We start from the raw sequence: 21,531 nt of genomic DNA on the forward strand, positions 1-21,531 counted from the left end.
GTTTTGGCCTGGATTCTCTGGCGATCACCGCCCTGGCGATTCCCTGCTCCCTCGCTTCCTCAGGGCGATTCCGCTCCTCTTCCTCCTCCAGACCAACATCCTTCTCCCCCAGTTCAGCGTCCACCATCTCCACATCTCTTCCGGCGGCCTCCTCTGTTACCGTCGATCTGGGCTTCACACCGGGAGGTGGGGTGGTTGTTACATAACTCACCGATCTCTTATTTTTCAGGCTATTCTCATAGCACTTTTTCGCTTCTTTCTGATCAGACTTGATCGTGATCACCACCCCTTCCATGGACGGCAACTTTACCTTCATGTGCCGAGTCGACGGGATGGCGCCTATCCTGTTAAGCGTGGGCCTTCCCAACAGGATGTTGTATGCTGAAGGAGCGTTTACGATGAGGTACTTGATTTTCTCCGTCCTCGACCCAGCCTCATCTGTAAACGTGGTTCTCAGCTCAATGTACCCCCTGACCTCCACCTGGTCACCAGCGAACCCATATAGACACCCTCCATAGGGCCTTAGCTGGTCAAGGGGCAACTCCAGCTGTGTGAAAGTCGGCCAGAACATCACGTCTGCCGAGCTTCCTTGGTCCACCAGAACTCTGTGGACCTTCCTTCCCGCTGTAACCAACGAAATGACTATGGGATCGTTGTCATGGGGCACAACGTCCCGAAGATCCTGTTTGGTGAACGTAATGTCCACTTCCGGCGAGTGATCTTCAAACATACCCACTGTCATCACCGATCGCGCGTACTTCTTCCTCTGCGATGCGGTGCATCCACCACCTGAGAAGCCCACTGCAATGGTGTGGATCTCCCCGTGGATAGGCATCTCGTGTTGCTGGGTTTCTCCACCTGCTGGCTGGGAACTCGACGCTCCCCCCGTCCTCCTGTCCAGCAGATAGTCATTTAGGAACCCGCTCTTAACCAGATCGTCGAGCTGATATCCCAAAGACAAACACGAGTCCAAAGTGTGGCCAAAACCTTGGTGAAACTCACACTAGGCATCCGGCTTTGACCCCAGCACCTTGTCGCCCACCTTCTCAGGCGCTTTCAACCTAGCAGATATATTAGGAATGGCGATTAGATCCGCTAGTCCCATGACAAACTTGTGCTTAGGCGGGCGATTGTATTCCCGGCGTGCTGGTTGCTGGCGCCCCTGGCTCCTTCCCTTGTTCCTCCTGTCGTAAGGATGGCGAGTCCTCTGGTCCTTCCTGGCCGCCGCTGTTTCCAGCACCCTCTGCGGCTAGATCCTGGTCTGGGCGCGTGGCCTGGCGGGAGCCACGCTTCCTCTCTTCTCAGCGACTTCACTCTCGTCGGCGATGTGAGCCACCGCAAGTCGCCTGACTTCAGCAAACGTCGCGGGGTGAGCCCTGATCAAGGCCTCGCAGAATGGTCCTGGCTGCACGCCCTTCTTGAAGGCATAGACCAGCATTTCTTCATCCTTGGCCGGCGATCTGACCATCTGCGCTCCAAAGCGATTCAGGTAATCTCTGAGGGACTCTCCATGGTACTGCCTTATATCAAACAGATCATAAGACACCCTGGGCGGTGCCTTATTCACGATGTACTGCTCGACAAAAATCTTCGAGAACTGTTGAAAATTGGTTATGTGGCCGTTAGGCAGGCTCACAAACCACTCCATCGCCGTTCCCTGGAGCGTACTCACGAACATCTTGCAGTAGACGGCGTCTGACCCTCCCGACAACATCATCTGCGTATGGAACGTGGTTAGATGAGCCTCTGGATCCTCCACGCCGGTAAAGACAGCCTTAACCGGAACCACGCTCGTGGGAATAGGCGTGTCAGTAATCGCCTGAACAAAAGGCATAGGGAAAACACGAGGTGGCGTCGACGGCGCCACCTCTTCAGCAGAAGAACGCCCTTGCTGCTCCTGAAGAGCTTGACGCAGCTCCTCAGTCACCTTGCTAAGCTCCTCGTTCCTGGCTCGAGCGGCGACCAGGTCCTCATGTATTCTCGCCTGCTCTACGCGTGAGGCTTCCACAGTTGCCTGCAACGAACGCATCATCTCTGCCATCTGCGCCATGGTCATGGCGGCGACGCCTTCGGCAGCAACGGGCGCAACTGAACTTGAACGATTGCTTCTCATTTTTCTCATGAACTCAGCGAATCTCAGAATGCAGCGAACGACACTTCAACCACGATCGAGTCAGCGATCAATCGGAGAAAACAGTGCGAAACTGCGCAAGAGAACTCAAGAACACCGTAAACCTTCAAAGAAAACCACAACTTCACCAGAAACCACCGCTTCCCCACGGACAACCAAACGAGCGAAAGAACTCGAACTTCCACCAAACAAATTTCGTGTAAACAGCAGGAAACCTCACTCCACCGATCGAAAAGCCAAACGAACGGTATAAAACGCGAATTCACCGAACGAAACTCAAGCAAACAGCGAACGATGGTTGCACCAGCACACAACCATGCAAAAAACTTCGAAAACTTCCAAGAAATCACGCTGTGGATGGGAGCAAGTTTTACACGGCCCCACGGTGGGTGCCTGATGATCCTGCCTGTTGACCGGAATGCTGGAAACTGCCTCGTCAAAGGATCGACATGCGCACCGCTTCTCACCTCCGTTCCTCTTCGAGATCCACCTCAAGAACCTGCAAAGAAACAGAGCGGCGCCGCTGCGGCCGATCGCACTCCAACGCTCAAGTCAGTGACCGAATCACCAAATACTAAGAGAACAAGAACCGTGCAAATCCTCTCTCACAGTCAGCTCTACAACTCGCAAGCGTAAAGAGTACATACTGAACGTGCGTACCTCAGAAAGTTTGTTGAGAACTCTTATATACCTGGTTGTTTTCTCTCTCCTGGCAGTTACAGACCTGGACACGTGGCTTGCATCCAGTCGTACACGTGCCATCATCTGGAGCCTCCTTGACTTGGCGCTGCTTCTACTCTCATTTTGGCTAAGTTACTTATGCATGGTACTGCCTAGTGCATAGCTAACTTGGGAGTGCGATCTCTACTGGAGTTGGCGAGTTAGGGTGTCCTCATACACCTTCCCTGTGGTCTCGCCGGTCGCCCTCATAATTTGCTTCTCCTTCATCTTCGGCGATGTGCTTTCTCCGGCGATCTCCAACTGCTTGGTCGCCCGAGTTCACATCTGGCGACTTCGTATTTAACCTGGTGATCGCCTATTCTGATATGCTGGAGATCGGAACACGCCAACTTAAGTACTGGCGGCTTCACGAGCCCCCCGACTTCCTTCCCTTTTGCCAGCCTGGCGCCTTGCCAACACGCCTATACTGTAGCAGGATGCCACGTCATCACTCCCGACTACCAGGGCGGTACACCCTTCTACAAAATACATTACTTCTTCCTTCTTAAAAAGGGAGTTAGAAAAACATACCAAGATAAATGAAACAAAATTATTTCCAGAGAAGCCATCCCCAGAAACAAAGCCCGCTCCAACACTATTGTCACCTCCGTTGCTGTCAATAGCTCCATCACCGTCTGCATATTAAATTTGTAAATATTTACAGGCCTACCTGCTATATTATTTTTGTCATGGTCTCATAATTTAGAAGCGACCCTAATATAAGTATATATATATATATATATATATATATATATATATATATATATATATATATATATATATATATATATATATATATATATATATATATATATATATATATATATATATATACACGAAAAAGCAAGCATGTACTTATTCTCTGGTAGAGGGGCATGAGGTACTTGGATCAACCCTACTCTTAAAGACCCAAAATTGATATAACAATATGGACAAATTCAAATAGAAAAATGGAGATGTTGCTTTTAAGATAATCTTGGGAAAAATCTATGGTAATATGTGGATTGAACTATTTGAGAGATTTTTTCACAATACTGATGTGATTTTGTTTTGACCAAGATAGACTGATGCAGGCGTGCCAAATCCAATTGAGCATGAAATCGGCAAGTCTTGGTTGATTGTGGCATTGGCTTGGCAAAGATGCAGTTGGAGGCAAGTATGGAGCAATATATAAAGTCACAGATCCCTCTCATAGCTCCATATATAAGCCCAGAACATGGTGTGGTCCAACTCCTCTAGATCACTTTTGCCAAAGATATGGTTATAATTAAGAACAGGTGCTAAAGTGGAGATAGCAAATGGGCCTTGCATTACAATACAACGTGGACTGTTTCTTCCTGCACCTCCATATATTTTTCTCTCACCTTCATAAAATTTTATATTTCTAAAAATACCTCACTTTAATATTCTGGATTACGTAATCTGGAACTCTTTTTTCAAATTTGTAATTAGCTTCCAAATTACATAATCTAGAAGCATTTTTTCTAAGCATGGTTAGTTTCTGGATTATGTAATCCAAAAATCTTTTTAGCTTCCGGATTATGTAATCCAAAAGTTTTTTTTTTAAATATGTGTCCGGTTTACATCTAGAAGCTATTCTATGGGGTGACACAAGAAGGATAAAAAAAATATTTTTACATATTGTATGGAGTGACAAAAGAAGCTATGGAGGTGCAGTGTACAACGTGTTAGCCCTTTTATATCATGCATGGCACTAACATCTCATGTTGCCCATGCCAAGGCTATATGATCAAGATAGCATATTTTTGGATTCATCATTTTTTTTTTGGCTCTTCTATAAAATAAAGTCATGAGTCACAACTTTTAAAAAAAATAATAATTGAGGAACACTACTTTTTCATTAAGAAGTTGCATCGTGAAGTGAACTTGTTCATTACAATACACAATCTTATAAGGTTCACTTGGTAGCATCTCCTTCAAATGTTCTACAAAGTGAAATATTTATTACTTCCTTATTCAAATTCACAAGACATAAAATTAATGACAGAAGTGTGAATCTTGTGCACTCAAAATACCATGGTGTCTTTGAATCACTCTTCAATCTATCATATACGAGAATATGTGAAAACTCTCTTTTCACACATTATGAAACATATTTATTCGATCTTCCATATAATTTTTTTTAAAAGCAATTTTTTTTAATAAATATGAATTATTTCAGGGGTGATCCAATCCTTGATTCGATCTTTCATATTAACATTCTCTCCTTAGTGTGAGATACTTTTGTAATATCATTTCAGTGTATCATATCCATGTCGTTTATTTCTTCAAGAACCATCACTCACAAATAAGATATATTATATTTCAATATTATTGAAATAACAATAATGATGTTTTTAAGAAAAGATGATGATTAATTATTATAGTTTCTCTTTGATAATAATTTCCTTTTATGTTTTCTTATCATGAAAGATTTAACTTTAACATGTTTATTTTATGTAGATGTTAATTTTATGTTTATTTAGCTTTTTAAAAATTTTACTGTCAATGATAAATTCATGTGATACATGAAAGATGTGAAATATTAAAATAAAATTATTCTTTCAATATATGCTTGATTCTCTTTTAAGAGTGGGTCGGCTTGTCTAATATGATTTTTTTAACCAAGTCAGAATATAAAGTGAATCCAGATTGTCATCCCTAGAAAAAAAGATAGTTTGACGAAAAAGATAGTTTCAAATGTAAAATATGATGAAAATTGTATTGATATAAGGATTATCTTATAATAATTATTGCATTGTCTTGGAAATACTCACTAATAATATTCGAAAGGTCAAGAGAGTGAGAGACCATTATCTTACAGAAACCAAGTGTAATTAGAAAAAGATAAAAGAATAAAACAACTTTGATATTGTATCAAAGTCTAACGGATAAATCCAAAATATTAAAAATATACTAAGCAAATATAAGGTACAGAAAGTAAAAGCCTAAAAAACAGTATGAATATGTGACTTATTAACGGCTCACTAGAGTGTTTTTTAGATATTACAACTTAATCTAATTGATCTTGACTTTATCATCGGAATAGCTTGTAGGTACATCCACCTGAATGAGAGAAGATGACACCCACCTGACTAAGAAAGCTTAAACCTACCTGTCTAAGAGAACTTAGACCCAGTTGTCTGAGAGAGTTTGTTTGAGATAACCATATATGAAAACATATAAAGACATTTACTAGAAGAAACCGGAAGGCCGCGAGGAGGGGAAAATCAAAGTAGTTATTTTAGTTTTATGTTAATCCCTCTAAGAACAATTATATTAAAGTACCCATCAGCATCCTTTCAAATATGAAAGTCAAATTAGAAGATGGAGAGATGGTTTAAAGTCCACAAGTAATTTCTCACCAAAATGGATGGGCAAGGGTCCACAAAAGCAAAACGTTGGACTATTAGGCGATGTGGTGGTTCATCAAAACTAAACAAAGTTGTTGTATGTTCTACAACAAAACTTTGTTAAGCGAACATATATATATATATGCATAACCGAGATTGCGTGTAAGAAAGCTGTACAAATCCTTTGATTAGATTTTATTCATGTGAACGGTGCTGTGGTGTGGGATCATATTCATTTTTATAAAAACTCTGCCTAGCTAATAGATTGAAGCAACACATAGCTTGATATCTTGGACAAATAAACACATTTCTTAACACCTAACTCAGAGACTTATATTCTATATCGACTTATGAAAGACTTCATGTATGAAAAGAAGTATTACAAAAAGATAGCTATTGCCGATAAAAAAAAACAAAAAGATAGCTATTTCTTTTTTCAGAGTCCAAATTCAAAATAATTTACGTTTAATTCATCAAAACCAACAAGACCTTCAAAAATATTGGTGTACGCAATTGTTACATTTACAATTTTTGTAGTTGGCAAAAATTAAAAAAAATGCAGTTAGCTACCAATATCTTGAAATTTGTCCTTTCGTAAAAAGTAATAATATATTGAAAATTCCAATTTTTTATATAATTACATTATAACTTTTTAATGTTATTATTTTAAATTTTTTATATCATTTAATTAAAAATTTACTCGTTGTCAAATTATCATTAGTATCTTTCCTCTGTGTGTGGCAAGTAATAACAACCCAGCACCAAACCTCACTAATCTAAGTTAACCTTTCTCCAATATAATAAACCTTTCTCCATTCTCAACAATTTCACAGCTTAACGTAGAGTGATCACAGAGAGAGAGAGAGAGTAGAGAGCATGGTGAACCTTGTGGCAGCGCAGAGGCCATTGCTGCATGGGCTAATGAAGATGGCGGGAATCAGGCCGTACACGGTGGAGATTGAGCCCGGGACCGTGATGAGTTTCTGGGTCCCTTCTGAGACCATAACGAAGCCCAAGAAAAAGGAGGAAAAGCCCAAAATTATAGCGAAGCCCAGCAAGCCCACGGTGGTTCTGGTGCACGGTTTCGCGGCGGAAGGAATCGTGACGTGGCAGTTCCAAGTGGGGGCGTTGACGAAAAAGTACGCTGTTTATGTTCCTGATCTTCTCTTCTTCGGAGGGTCTGCCACCGATAAGGCGGACAGGTCCCCAAGGTTTCAAGCGGAGTGTTTGGTGACGGCGTTAAGGAAACTTGGGGTGGAGAAATGCATAGTGGTTGGGTTCAGTTATGGGGGAATGGTGGCGTTTAAGATGGCTGAGATGTGGCCTGAAATGGTTGAAGGCATGGTTATTTCTGGTTCCATTTTGGCCATGACGGACTCAGTGAGCAGCACCTCGCTGCAAGAGCTTGGGTTCTCTTCTTCTTCGGATCTCTTGCTGCCTAACTCTGTTAAGGGTCTTAAGGCTCTTCTGTCCCTCGCTGCTCACAAAAAACTCTGGTTTCCCAATCGTTTGCACAAAGATTTTCTCCAGGTATCTCTCTATCTATACCTTATTTTCCCACTGCTTCTACTTTCACACTTCAAAACCTAAACATCTTTATTATTTAATAATTCAATAAATTAATATTTAGTCTTAATCATTTTCACACTTTTTTATACCTTATATTTCTTGCTTTTGAAAAAAAAAACAATTCTCTCCATATAACTCTATCCATTTCTTCATAAACATATGGCATAATTGATTTTGCATAATCATTTATACAAGCTTAACACTTATAAGACCATGTCAGCACCAAGGAAGAGAGTGCCATTAATTTGAATATAGAAATGGAGAACACAGAGAGTGGGGATGTTTGGTGTTTCTGAGCGACTGGAAATCACCAAAGGAGATATATAACTCCATAAACAGTAGTACGTGAGCCATATTAAAATAGCCTCAAAATAGTACATGTACTTTAAAAAGGGTCAGCAAATTTTATTACAAAGCCATTTGATAAAGGAAACAACACAGGTACCATGATTTTATGGCGACAAAGACGAAAAGAAGAAGGTCGATTAGTTCAACCACCTTCACCTAATAAGCAGTTACATACCAAAGTTTGAAAATAAGGATTTTGATTATCACCTTACATCAGTATATTTATTAGTTTGTGTAAAGAAATACATACAAATTCACTAAACTCTACACAAATGGTTCACGATAATAAAATAAGGTAAATATTAAAATTAAATGAAGAATCAGACAGAAAAATTTAAATTTGATATATTTTTACGGTCAGAAATTCACTAGAAAAGAATATGAAATTACAATAGAACATAATGAACTTTTGATTTTAAGTTAAAGATAATTATTCATTATAAGATCTTATTTATATAGTTAAAGTTTGCTAATTAACTTCCAAAAGAGTAGACGGTCTAGCTTGAAGCTTTGGTCAAGACAAATTATAAACACTCTAACCACTCACAAAATGTCAAGGCACGTGCAGACCATAAGATATATATAACAGAACCAATGAGAGTAGCATTTGGAAGATGTCTCATTTTTTTTTTCTACAAAGTTGATGGAATTATTCCAAAGAATGAAGGAGAGTGAGTCCCGGGTGGAAAGTGAAGTTAAAAAACAGTTTCTGTGCGTAAAACATACATGTTTGAAAGCTTGATGGTAAAGATGGTTGAAGTTTTGTTGTGGGATTATTATTTGCAGGCGATGTTTACGAATAGAAAGGAACGGGGTGAATTATTGGAGGGCTTAGTAGTTGACAACAAAGATATCGTCATCCACAATTTTCCACAGGTAGTAAAAAATTGACAGTAATTTGCACTGCTAGCTCTAGATGCATGACCTTCGTGCTTACTTTGCAGAGAATACATCTCTTATGGGGCAAGAATGATCAAATTTTCAAAGTGGAGCTTGCAGAAAATATGAAAGAGTAAGGGAAGAAGCCTAGTTATTGTTGTTTGTTAGAGTAGTTGCAGTGAATATTATTAACATGAGTGATGTATGGAATGACAGAGAACTGGGGGATGGCACAACATTTGAATGCATAGAGAAAGCTGGTCACCTGGTTCACCTGGAGCGACCCTGTGTCTACAATAGATGCCTCAAGCACTTTCTTGCTTCCTTCTTTCCCAATAATCATTAACGTATTCAATCTATTACATCTTCTTCTTTACCCTAAGATGGAGGAGATATCTAATACCTACGCTGTCTCTCATATTCATTATATTCTAAACACCTATACACTACTTTTCCTATGTATCTTCCTTCCTTTTTCAATTATTGTTTTACTTTAAATTTTGAAATGAAAGTATTGCTTTTCTTAAATTTTTGAAATATTAAAAGGTTGTTAAGCACTTGAATGAAACAAAATTTATTAAAAAATATTATTAACTATAACTCAACTTTATAAAATCAACTTATAAATTAAATTTTATATATCCATTATATATTATCTATTAAATATTATCTCCAATAAAACTATAGAAATTAATATAATGATATTTTTCTTAATTTATTATTTAGGATAAATTATAAATTTAACTACAAGTTATTGCAATAAATGTTAGGTTTTAAAGGAGTAAAAAGAGAGAGAATAAAGTTTCTTTACACTCTAACTGAAAAAAAATAACCATTCAACTATCACTTTTTAAAATAAAATATTATATTTATAATAAAATAATAATTTTTAAGAGCCAATTGAACGAGACTCGTGTACTAGATAATTCAAAATAAAATACATTATACAAAATAATTGTGTCCTAGATAATGTACAGAACCGTGATAAATTAACACTCTATTTTCACTTGATAGAGTGAAAACAACCACAATCATTGTATTTCTTAATTTGATTAGACGCACATAGGAGAAGCAGCCAAAACTACGCAATAAGAATATTATTAGGTAGTAATTCAAGTCATCCAGGTGAATAACAGAGTTACTGCTTTAATTTATGACCCCATGTTTACCGTAGGCACCTATTCCCTGGCAAAATACACAATTCGTAATAGGAAATACACTATGACTAGGAAGGTTTTTCCCTCATTCTTTTGCTACAATATTATTTAAAAAAAATTATCAGTAGCTTGTACAGTAAAGGAACACTTGCACAGATTTTTCACCCCCTTCATTTGTTACACAAAATTTGATACATAATAAATACAAAGACCTAAAAAACACATGATATCGGACTCCTCATTTAAGTTTAAACGAGACAGACTACCTGTGTGCTCTCCCAAAACATATCTATCTGAAGGAAAACTGAATTTCTTCCAATGTTCTTCCCTTGGTCTCTGGGACAAATTTCGCTATAAAAGCAATAGTCATGGCAGCTATTACTGCGTAGATTGTAAATGTCCCTGTAGACAGTAAAGTCAGCATTGCATTGATATTGATATAAGCATACAAGAAAGACATTATACACACACTCACCTCCACTGCTCCAATTTAAAAGTATGTTAGCTGTCATCGTGACCACCCACGCAATCAGCCAATTTCCCATTGTTGCTATACTGCCAGCAAGCCCCTTTATATTCACAGGAAGTATCTGAAATGCATTATTAAACAATTAACTCGAGACCTGCAATCATGATTCAATATCCAAAAGTGGCATGGTGGCTCAGATCAAAAGAAAAACGAGAAAACCTATCAGAATTAACTAAATAGTAAATAATGTAACAATTACTGGATTCTTCCTCCTTTTGATTATTTGTTTTGAATGCTGAAAGTATTTCATACCTCAGACATTATCAGCCAAGGGATGGGTCCAAGACCTAGAGAGAACCCAATCACCATAACCTACAACATTCGTGATCGTCAATCAGACGAATGCTAAAAACTTAAATTGCAAATTGTACAAAGAAACTCCAACCAAATCCAAGAAACATACCACAAGTCCAACAGCAGAAAGTGTTCCTAAAATGCTGATTAGATGTGAATCCTCTGATACAACCCCCTGGTATCAATCAATAAAATAGTTAAAAGCATAGGTAGTCTTATGAAATTGAATTAAGACTGTTAGATATTATTAGATATAATTAGATATTATTTGATATTATGAGATATTATAGATATTATTTGATATTATGAGATATTATAGATATTGTTAGATATCTCATATTTATGTAATGGGCTTAGCCCATATGTATTTTTTTCCTATATAAACATAACCCTATGTGTTCAATATACACAAGGGATTTACCCTATTCTTTTCTTTTCCTTTAATATGGTATCTAGAGCATAAGGTTAGAGTTAAGGGTTTAGGGTTCAATTTTTATTGGTGAATCCACTATTCACTGGAATTTTTCAGCCACCACCCCCACTGTCTCGCCGGACCTTCACCGGACCTTCGCCGGACCTTCGCCGGAGACGCCGCCGGAATCGCTGTCGGAGCCTTCATCTTTGTTGCTCCCGCCAATTAACCGGTGACTGGATTTGTCCTTATCTTTTATGGCTTCTTCCGCTTCCGCTGCCACTATGGCTTCTTCTTCAGTCATTATGTCGGATTCATCTATTTATACTAATTACGTCAATGTTCATCTTTCCATTGACAAATTGGATGGAACCAATTATGACACTTGGGCATCAGATATTAAATTATGGCTTAAGAGTCAAGGTTATGTTGATCATCTTACTCATCCTACTCTTCCTGAAAATGAGGTTGTTCGTTGGTCGAAAATTGATGCTCAATTATGCATTGTTATCAAATCGACCATTCACTCATCTTTAAAACAAATTTTTCGTACCTATGAAACATGTTCAGAAGTTTGGGAACAAGCAAAATTATTATATACCAATGATACTCAACGTCTTTATGGTGTGTGTCAAAATCTTCTCACAATTGTTGCTCCCAAACGTCTTGATGGTACAATGGCAGAATATCTAGGTAAACTTCATGCTCTTCTTCATGATTTTAATGAGTTATTACCTCCTGCCTCTACTCCTTCTCAAGAACTAGAACAAAGATCCAAGTTCTTCATGTTATTGGGTTTACATGGTCTTCCTGATGATTATTCTCAGGTTCGTGATCAAATTTTGGGATCTCCTATTGTGCCCAATTTTACTTCCACTTGTTCTACCCTTTTGCGCGTGCCAGGTAAACACACCGCTGATATAACGTCTCATGTTGATGACTCTTCTGCTTTAGTATCTCAGCATAATGATCGTACTCGCCCTCACAAGTCGGGCAAAGGGCGTCACAAGTGTGACCATTGTGGCAAACTTGGCCACAAAATTGACAGATGTTATGCCTTACATGGTCGTCCTCCTAGATCTGTTGCGGTTGCTCAAATTGCCCCTGTGCAACCTTCTACCATGGACCATACTTCAATTGATACCCCAAGTCAGCCTGCTATTTTCAATGAAATTCTTAAATGGTATGAGGATCGTCAGAACCCTAGTTCCACGGTTTCTGTTGCACATTCAGGTACATCTTTTGTTGGCCTCACTCACTCCACTTCCCATGGCCCTTGGGTTCTAGATTCAGGTGCCACTGATCACATTACTGGTAATAAATCTTTTTTCTCTTCCCTATCTACTACGGGTTATTTACCTTCAGTTACCATGGCCAATGGATATAGGGTACCATCACATGGTGTTGGTACTATTAATCTTTTTTCATCTTTATCTATTGATAATGTTCTTTATGTCCCTGGGTCTCCATTTAACTTATTATCCATTAGTCGTCTCACTCGTTCCCTTGACTGTGTTATTTCTTTTACCAAAGATTTTGTTACTTTACAGGACCGGAGTTCGGGACGGATGATTGGCACCGGATGTGAGTCTCATGGACTTTATCAACTACAGATCTCTGCACATGTTGGCGCAATTATGGATTCTCCATCACTCATTCATGCTCGGTTGGGTCATCCTAGTCTTGCCAAGATGCAACAGCTTGTTCCAAGTTTGTCTAATGTGTCTACTTTATCGTGTGAGTCGTGTCAGTTAGGGAAACACATTCGTAGTTCTTTTCCTCGTAGTGTCTCACAACGTGCTTCATCTCCTTTTGCCTTAGTTCACTCTGACATTTGGGGACCAAGTCGTATTAAGTCTAATTTAGGATTTCAGTATTTTGTTACTTTTATTGATGATTATTCAAGATGTACTTGGGTATTTTTAATGAAAAACCGTTCTGAGTTGTTTTCTATATTTCAAATATTTTACAATGAAATTAAAAATCAATTTGGAATTTCCATCCGAATTTTGCGCAGTGATAATGGACGTGAGTATCTTTCTCATTCTTTTAAAAATTTTATGGCTTCTCATGGTATTCTTCATCAAACTTCATGTGCTTATACACCTCAACAAAATGGGGTAGCTGAGCGCAAGAATAGACATCTTGTTGAAACAACTCGTACTATTTTAATCCATGGTGATGTTCCTCAGCGTTTTTGGGGTGATGCTGTTCTTAGTGCATGTTATCTCATTAATCGCATGCCATCTTCAGTTTTAGATAACAAAATTCCTCATTCTATTTTATTTCCACATGACCCTCTCCACTCTTTACCTCCCAAAGTTTTTGGGTCCACATGTTTTGTTCATAATTTTAGTCCTGGTCTTGATAAATTATCTCCTAAGTCACACAAATGTGTCTTTTTAGGGTTCACTAGATCACAAAAAGGATATAAATGTTTCTCACCGTCTTTAAACCGTTATTTTATTTCAGCAGATGTCACCTTCAGTGAATCTTCCCTTTACTTTAAGTCTTGTCCTTCTCCTTCAATTTCTTCATCTAATCAAGTTAATATTCCTCTTGTTGTGCCTAGTGCACCTAACAATTCACCACCGCCGCCAACTCTTCAGGTGTATAGTCGTCGTCAACCGTCTCATCGTCCATCAGCAGACTCTATTCTGGTGCCAACACCTCATCCCCCTCCGGCTCCTATAGTTGAACCTCCGACTGTTGAACCTGATCTTCCTATTGCTATCCGTAAAGGTATACGTTCTACTCGTAATCCCTCTCCACATTATACTGCTTTGAGTTACCATAGACTATCTCAACCCTTTTATACCTGCCTTTCGTCTATTTCTTCTGTATCCATTCCAAAATCTGTAGGTGATGCCTTAGCCCATCCTGGTTGGCGTCAGGCCATGCTTGATGAAATGAAAGGCCATGCTTGATGAAATGAATGCGCTTCAGAATAATGGAACTTGGGAACTTGTTCCTTTACCATCTAGGAAATCTGTTGTTGGTTGCAGGTGGATTTTTGCTATCAAAGTTGGTCCTGATGGTACTATTGATCGTCTCAAAGCTCGTCTTGTGGCTAAGGGTTATACCCAAATTTTTGGTTTAGACTATGGTGATACTTTTTCTCCAGTAGCAAAGATGGCCTCTGTTCGCTTATTCATAGCTATGGCTGCTCTTCAACAATGGCCTCTTTATCAACTGGATGTTAAAAATGCTTTTCTTAATGGGGATTTGCAGGAAGAAATTTATATGGAGCAACCTCCCGGTTTTGTTGCTCAGGGGGAGTCTTCTGGATTGGTATGTTGTCTTCGCAAATCCTTATATGGCCTCAAGCAGTCTCCTAGGGCTTGGTTTGGAAAATTTAGCAATGTTGTTCAACAATTTGGTATGACTCGCAGTGAAGGCGATCATTCAGTTTTTTATCGTCACTCGAGTGCTGGGTGTATCTATCTTGTAGTATATGTTGATGACATTGTTCTTACAGGCAGTGATCACCATGGCATCTCACAAGTAAAACAACACCTTTGTCAACACTTTCAGACCAAAGATCTTGGCAAACTCAGATATTTCTTGGGGATTGAGGTAGCACAATCCAATACTGGTATTGTTATCTCTCAAAGAAAATACGCATTAGATATTTTGGAGGAAATTGGGTTGATGAATTCGAAATTTGTTGATACTCCCATGGATCCCAACGTCAAGCTTCTACCCAATCAGGGGGAGCCTCTTTCAGATCCTGAGAAGTACAGGAGATTAGTTGGAAGATTGAACTATCTCACTGTTACTCGTCCTGATATTTCCTTTGCAGTCAGTGTGGTGAGTCAATTTCTTAATTCTCCATGTGAAGATCATTGGAATGCAGTCATTCGTATAGTGAAGTACATTAAAGGCTCTCCTGGAAAAGGTTTGTTATATGGTCATAATAACCATACTAAAGTCGTTTGTTATTCAGATGCTGATTGGGCAGGATCTCCATCTGATAGAAGGTCAACTTCTGGTTATTGTGTCTCCATTGGTGATAACTTGATCTCTTGGAAGAGCAAGAAACAAAGTGTTGTGGCAAGATCTAGTGCAGAAGCAGAATATAGAGCTATGGCCTCGGCTACTTGTGAGCTTATTTGGCTTAAACAGTTACTTAAAGAATTGCAATTTGGAGAGGTTACTCAAATGACACTGATATGTGATAATCAGGTTGCTCTTCATATTAGCTCAAATCCAGTTTTTCATGAAAGGACAAAACATATTGAGATTGATTGTCATTTCATTCGAGAAAAGATTATATCAGGAGATATCAAGACTGAGTTTGTTAATTCAAATAATCAATTAGCAGATATTTTTACTAAACCCTTACGAGGACCTAGGATTGATTACATTTGTAACAAGCTGGGTACATATGATCTATATGCACCAGCTTGAGGGGGAGTGTTAGATATTATTAGATATAATTAGATATTATTTGATATTATGAGATATTATAGATATTGTTAGATATCTCATATTTATGTAATGGGCTTAGCCCATATGTTTTTTCCTATATAAACATAACCCTATGTGTTCAATATACACAAGGGATTTACCCTATTCTTTCTTTTCCTTTAATAAAGACAATACCATTACTATTACTAACCTCTAGATAGAATGCTGTTGAAACAATGACAAGGCTAACTGTCATTATACATGATGAAATCTGCAGAAGTAATAAGAGATCAAATTTCTTTTAACTTAATAACCATATTTTAGTGTAGTAGATATTAGAAAACGATTATGACAGAATGAAGTTTGCTTCATACTCACTATTAAAAGCAGCCTCCGACCACTTTTGTCCACCAGCCACGTGGAAATTCCAGTTGCTATGACCTGAAAAAAGAAAGCTGATAATAAGAGCTGAATTCACATTCATTATATTCGCATTAAACATGATATGCAGCCTAGGCTTTATTATGCAACCTGAATGGCACCAAGTCCAACTGTAGCAGCATCGCTTGACGAAATTCCTGTTACAACACAGAAATTAAACACCATATCAGGAGCAATTGAAATCCGGGAGGCAATAAAACTGTCATCTAAATCCAAAAATCAGTTTTTGTTACCAAGTGTGTGAACACTCAAACCAAAAAAAATAAATTCTAAAGTAGATCAGAATTAGCCATCTTTACTTTCCTTTCAGTCAAACACATCATTAGGACATTCAAATCAGCTGAGTAAGTTTAATGAACTAATGAAGCGGATTTTATGCCATTCAGATACAATTTTCAACATATATCTAACATCTCAAACCATGCTATACTTCATGTAAAGGAATTTTGAGTATTTGAAGGTTAAAAACTCCCTTCACCCTACAGATCATTGAACACCAATCACTCACCCTCCTCTCACCTTGGTGCACATCCCCACCCCCAACCAATAAAATTGTCAGCCAAAATTAAATATAATTCAACAGTTTATAGGTAGATCTAAACCTGCGTTTGCAAAGATGGTAGTTGAATAGAACAAAACTCCATTGATGCCAGATAATTGCTGAAGAACAAGTAATCCAATACCAATCTGCAGGAGCTCAATTAGCAAAGAATGCTCGACATTTTTTATAAATGACAATAAGTCATGCTTGGGAAGAAAGGATTTAAAAAATAACTTATACAGCATCATATTATACCATTAAGGGAAACCAATATCTTTTCCTCTTGAGATCTGCAAATCGGATTGCAGCTCTTTTTCCTGTTGAAGCCACAGATCTCTAGAAAAGCAAAATGGTTAGCAGTGCATTTCAGAAACAAAAATTAAGCTGCACCTGGAAAAATTTAGCCACACAAATTACCCAAAAAATACCTTAATTTCATAAACTTCCACAGATATGTCGGTGTCAAATCCTCTTAATACTTGCAAAGAAGTCTCAAACTCATCTGTCATCCCCATCTTGGCCTATACTTCCCCACCAATCAGGAAAGATAAATAAAATGAAAGAAAAGCAGAAAGATAATCAGCAAGAGTATAAAATGCCTTGCCATCCTTTTTCAGGAAGGAACAAGTATTTTAGCAAAGATTAAAAGTACAGAAATTTGATCAGCATGATGCATAACTTATCCATACCAACCATCTGGGGGATTCTGGTATGAAAAATAACCCAGGTATTAATACTGTACAAGGCAAAACTCCTGCAGCAGAACATAAAATATTTTTTGTTATTATTTAGATTTCAGAAACCAAGTAAACCTCTCGTAACTTCCTAAGAACATCATGTAGCAGACACTTCAAAATTGTAGTCATCTATGTGTCATACCCATGTTGGACATGTGTGACAATTTGGGTTTGAATACTTCTAACTGCATGTTACATTTTGTTTACATTCATTTATAAAAATATTAAACTGAGATAAAATATCAATTAGAAAAATTACAGCATTTATCATGTCAACAACAACTCATGCTCACTCTTCAAATAAGATTCCCTCGTTTGATTTAAAATTTGTATTTTATGCTAATTTTATACGTTTAAAATTATTATGTCATATCTATGCTTTCTATCCCAATCAAATTGTACTCCCCTATCCCATGGTGAACCATATTTTATTTTATAAATGTTGCTCGTCCCCTACACACACAAATTCCTTATATTCCCGTTTTCTGTAAAAACTTTATGGAACTAATTTGTAACCAAGGTACCTAAGAGTTCCATTCATCCATCCACAAAATCCGAGCCAAGTAAATAACTACAAATTTACCTAAAATTGCAAGCACTCTCCAGTTGACAAAAAGGCCCAACAGATAAGCCAGCAGAATGCCAATTGTAACAGAGAGCTGAGCCAGAAAAATTACAAAAATAGTGAATATTAAACTTCACATAAAACAAAAATAAATAAATAAAACTATGAGAATTGTTGTGCAACAATGGATATCAACCTGGTTCACTGATCCAAGGCTACCTCTCATGTTTTGAGGAGCAATCTCAGCTATATATACAGGAACCTATTAAAAACAAAAACCAGAAGCCAGACCACGTTCACTCAGCATTCTAACCAATAAGCCAAACCAAAAGAAATGATTAAGAAAGTCGATCCAATTTACCACATAAGAGATGATCCCAACGCCGAAACCTTCCAACAACCTCCCCATAAACAAAAACGAGGAATCCTAAAAAAGCAACAAAACATCACTGATTTACACAGCCATGGCCGCTTGCTGATTAAAAAAAACACAGCCATAACCACAGCATCAAAACCAAACCACTCGTACTTACTTTGGCAAAAGAAATAGAAAGCCACCCTATTATATTGGGAATTGCAGCAATCATCAACGACTGCAATGTTAAAAAACATGCCAATAATCACCAATCACTCTTCACATTAATAGATTTTCCTTGAAAAATGTTGTCCTCAAAACAAACACAAAATAAATAAACCAATAAAATACCCCTTTGCGCCCTATGTATTCAGCTATCTGACCACTTGCTATAGCCCCCACCATCGCTCCCACATTCGACAAAGATCCAAACAAAGAGAACTACAAAAAACTCAACATATTAAGCATCAAAACTTTAAAACTTAACCACGGAAAATATAATCAAAAGAACAGACATATACATAGTAGCACCTCCGAAACTGAGAGCTTTAGATCGCGTACTATAGCCCCTTGCGTTGGAGAAGAATACCCACACTGTACCAAAAAAATTCAAAATAATTAAAAAAAAAAAAAGACCTTTTTCTATCCAACTCCTTTACCAATAATAACAAACATTAACAAAAATCTTATCCATCAATAGATGAGGTGGACTACATGAAACACGCGATTCGTGCTACATTGAATCTAAATTCTGTATCCTACTCCTTTTACTGATAGATACATACACTAGAGCCAATCATAACGCCTGCGGGCAAAGTTCTACTTCCAGATGTTTTTCGCAGTTGTATATCATGTTGGAACTCAAGATAATTGTTTAAGCTATCTAACACCTTTAAACTAACGAGAAATGTCTATTCCATGAAAAAGCACAGCAATAAATCTGATGATTTTAATAAAATCAAGTACATGCATAACAAATTGTAAAAGTGAGATAAAATCAAGTATATGCACACTCCTCGGTGTTTTCTTACTGTGAAGCCGAATTGGATAGGACCCAAAGCGACGATGAGGACGCAGAAGAGGACAGAGACAGCGCCATCGCGGATGACCTGAGTAGAGGATCCCATGATGCTGGACTGCCTCGAACCCATCTTGTACCAACTCCCCGTGTGGAGAAACGGTTTCTGAAGATCCCTTGCATCTCCACCCTCTTCCCTGAAACTCATCCTCAAAATCCAACCAACCACTTCCAACCAGTGGCTCTCGAAACCTGAAACAAATTATACTCGCAGGTACAAGATGTTTGCGAAAATGTCCCACGTGGGGTGAGGATTTGGAACGCTGCTTTGCTGTGCTGAGCTGTGACGAGTAGTGTCGCTTGTGATGTTAGTGAGAGACTAGAAGCGTCACGTTTCGATGCTTAATTAAAACTGTGAATTCGGTCCACCAAACAGGGAATTATGATTGATTTATGAAGGAAGGGCAAAGTGGAGTGTTGCTCTGGTTTGCCTTGGGTTTGCTTTGGTGGTTTCAAAATATCTGGTGAGTGACGTGGTGATCTCAATCGCGCTGTTGTTTTGGATTTTTGCTCCTACTTACGGAACTCAATTATTCGTTAATGTGTGCTGCATATAGTAACAAATCTAAAAACCTAATCCTCGTCACCAACTTATATATGCTGAAAAATTGACTGGCAGCTGAAAAGTTTAATCCATTTTTACAAAAATTAATACAAAATTAAAAAATAAATTATTTTTACATGGAAAATATTAAATGCAATGATTTTTTTTTCAATCCTTTTATATAAGTTTGAAAAATACTTTTTTATCCATCTGATCTAAATGCAATTGAATATTTTTTTGTGCTTTTAGCCATTCTAAATTGTTTATATGATCCCTTATTATTAATTTTACATTATTAACATGTTTATTTTCTTTCAAATTGCTGGTTTTAATGATGTTTAAGTATAAGACGTTTAGATAGAAATTAAAACAAACTTTTTTTTTTAAATTACATGCTAAAGTTATTTAATTTTAATTTAAATAACTATAAATAAACTTAACTAAAATTAAAGGAGTTAAAAACGTTTTCAAATTCTGTTGTGTAAAACAATTTTGAGATATTATATGCAGATTTTATTGTTAGTCTATTCGTTACTCGCTACAATAAATTAATACTTATCTCTCTTCTCTTATCAATCATATTTTTTATAAATTTATTGCTTTTTTATTTTCACTTTCTTGAGTGATCGAACTTTGCTTTAATAAACCATTATTTAATATTTAATACAGGTTATCTTTGACACGTCATTTCATTTATTTTCTAATCTTTTTATCAGTTAGAAAACTTGTATGACTATATTAGCAATATTTAATAAACAAGTTTTATTTAATAGTTTGTAACTTTTTTTAAACCTACTATATATAAGTGGCAATTTTTTAAATGTTGTCATTAATATTTATTTTTATTTTGTTTTTAAAATATTTATCAATTATACTTTTCACAGAGGATGTGATTTTGTTATTATTTTCTTCATTATTCATAAGGCGTTATTTTATTTTATTTATTTTATTGGTATGAGATTGACTTTAATAAATTTTAAACTCTAATATTTACCACTTTGATACAAATATAACTTTGATGAGTAATATTCTATGCAAAGTGATATCCAGAAGAAATTCATTAATTATGCTTTAAATGAAACTATTCACATGCATTTAATGCTCGTAAAAGAAACATATATGAAATCTTTCATAAGATATACTTATTATTATTATTATTATTATTATTATTAATATATGAAAAAAAGACTTTTCATACAAATAATGTGGTCCAAATAATAGATGAAGACTAATAATTATTTATATAAATTAAAATTTAATTAGAGTCAAATCATCCTAAATCTAACATGATCATCTTAATATCTAACAATAAATATAATTAAAAAAAGTATTTGTACATAAATTATTAATTATAAGAGTTTAAATTATTTTAAAATACCTTCAAAATATATTTTATGAATAAAGATAAAATTTCTATAAACATAACTAATTTTGTCATTTATATTTGTCAGATACTTAAATTGGTAAT

At 37.0% G+C, this 21,531-nt stretch overlaps 2 protein-coding genes across 4 annotated transcripts; one reads left to right on the top strand and one right to left on the bottom strand.

Moving 5' to 3' along the window:
* Positions 1-6,815: 6,815 nt before the first annotated feature.
* Positions 6,816-9,528, top strand: LOC137808393 (uncharacterized). The gene is made up of 4 exons (XM_068609472.1): positions 6,816-7,734; positions 8,908-8,997; positions 9,066-9,133; positions 9,217-9,528. Exons 1-4 carry the CDS (start codon positions 7,081-7,083, stop codon positions 9,344-9,346), a joined length of 942 nt encoding a protein of 313 aa, XP_068465573.1. The 5' UTR covers positions 6,816-7,080; the 3' UTR covers positions 9,347-9,528.
* A 706-nt stretch (positions 9,529-10,234) lies between these two features.
* On the bottom strand, positions 10,235-20,086 carry LOC137808394 (sugar transporter ERD6-like 6). 3 transcript variants are annotated; one of them, XR_016519286.1, is made up of 18 exons: positions 19,473-20,086; positions 18,973-19,035; positions 18,793-18,882; positions 18,620-18,679; positions 18,448-18,513; positions 18,283-18,348; positions 18,105-18,180; positions 17,474-17,538; positions 17,213-17,305; positions 17,040-17,120; positions 16,846-16,930; positions 16,334-16,380; positions 16,181-16,257; positions 16,014-16,073; positions 11,090-11,155; positions 10,939-10,998; positions 10,633-10,747; positions 10,235-10,559 (listed from the first exon to the last, which is right to left on the bottom strand). XR_016519286.1 is itself a non-coding variant. In XM_068609473.1 (18 exons), exons 1-18 carry the CDS (start codon positions 19,665-19,667, stop codon positions 10,447-10,449), a joined length of 1,464 nt encoding a protein of 487 aa, XP_068465574.1. In that variant the 5' UTR covers positions 19,668-20,086; the 3' UTR covers positions 10,235-10,446. The 3 variants fall into 3 exon arrangements, 2 of the variants coding, with proteins under 2 accessions (XP_068465574.1, XP_090155872.1); XM_068609473.1 differs by having other exon boundaries at positions 16,181-16,243; XM_090299746.1 differs by having other exon boundaries at positions 16,181-16,243; positions 17,464-17,538; positions 19,473-19,992.
* Between the last annotated feature and the right edge of the window lie 1,445 nt (positions 20,087-21,531).

This window comes from Phaseolus vulgaris, chromosome 3 (genome assembly GCF_051622355.1).
Source record: "Phaseolus vulgaris cultivar YP4 chromosome 3, ASM5162235v1, whole genome shotgun sequence".
Lineage (NCBI taxonomy): Eukaryota > Viridiplantae > Streptophyta > Magnoliopsida > Fabales > Fabaceae > Phaseolus > Phaseolus vulgaris.

Coding starts and splice junctions, on each gene's coding strand:
- LOC137808394 (XM_068609473.1), bottom strand. CDS start 19,667: ATGAGTTTCAGGGAAGAGGGTGGAGATGCAAGGGATCTTCAGAAACCG. Junction 16,244..16,333: donor TTGGACTTGGTGCCATTCAG/GTTGCATAATAA, acceptor TTCTTTTTTCAG/GTCATAGCAACTGGAATTTC. Junction 11,156..16,013: donor CAACAGCATTCTATCTAGAG/GTTAGTAATAGT, acceptor GATTGATACCAG/GGGGTTGTATCAGAGGATTC.
- LOC137808393 (XM_068609472.1), top strand. CDS start 7,081: ATGGTGAACCTTGTGGCAGCGCAGAGGCCATTGCTGCATGGGCTAATG. Junction 7,735..8,907: donor TGCACAAAGATTTTCTCCAG/GTATCTCTCTAT, acceptor TATTATTTGCAG/GCGATGTTTACGAATAGAAA. Junction 8,998..9,065: donor TCATCCACAATTTTCCACAG/GTAGTAAAAAAT, acceptor CTTACTTTGCAG/AGAATACATCTCTTATGGGG.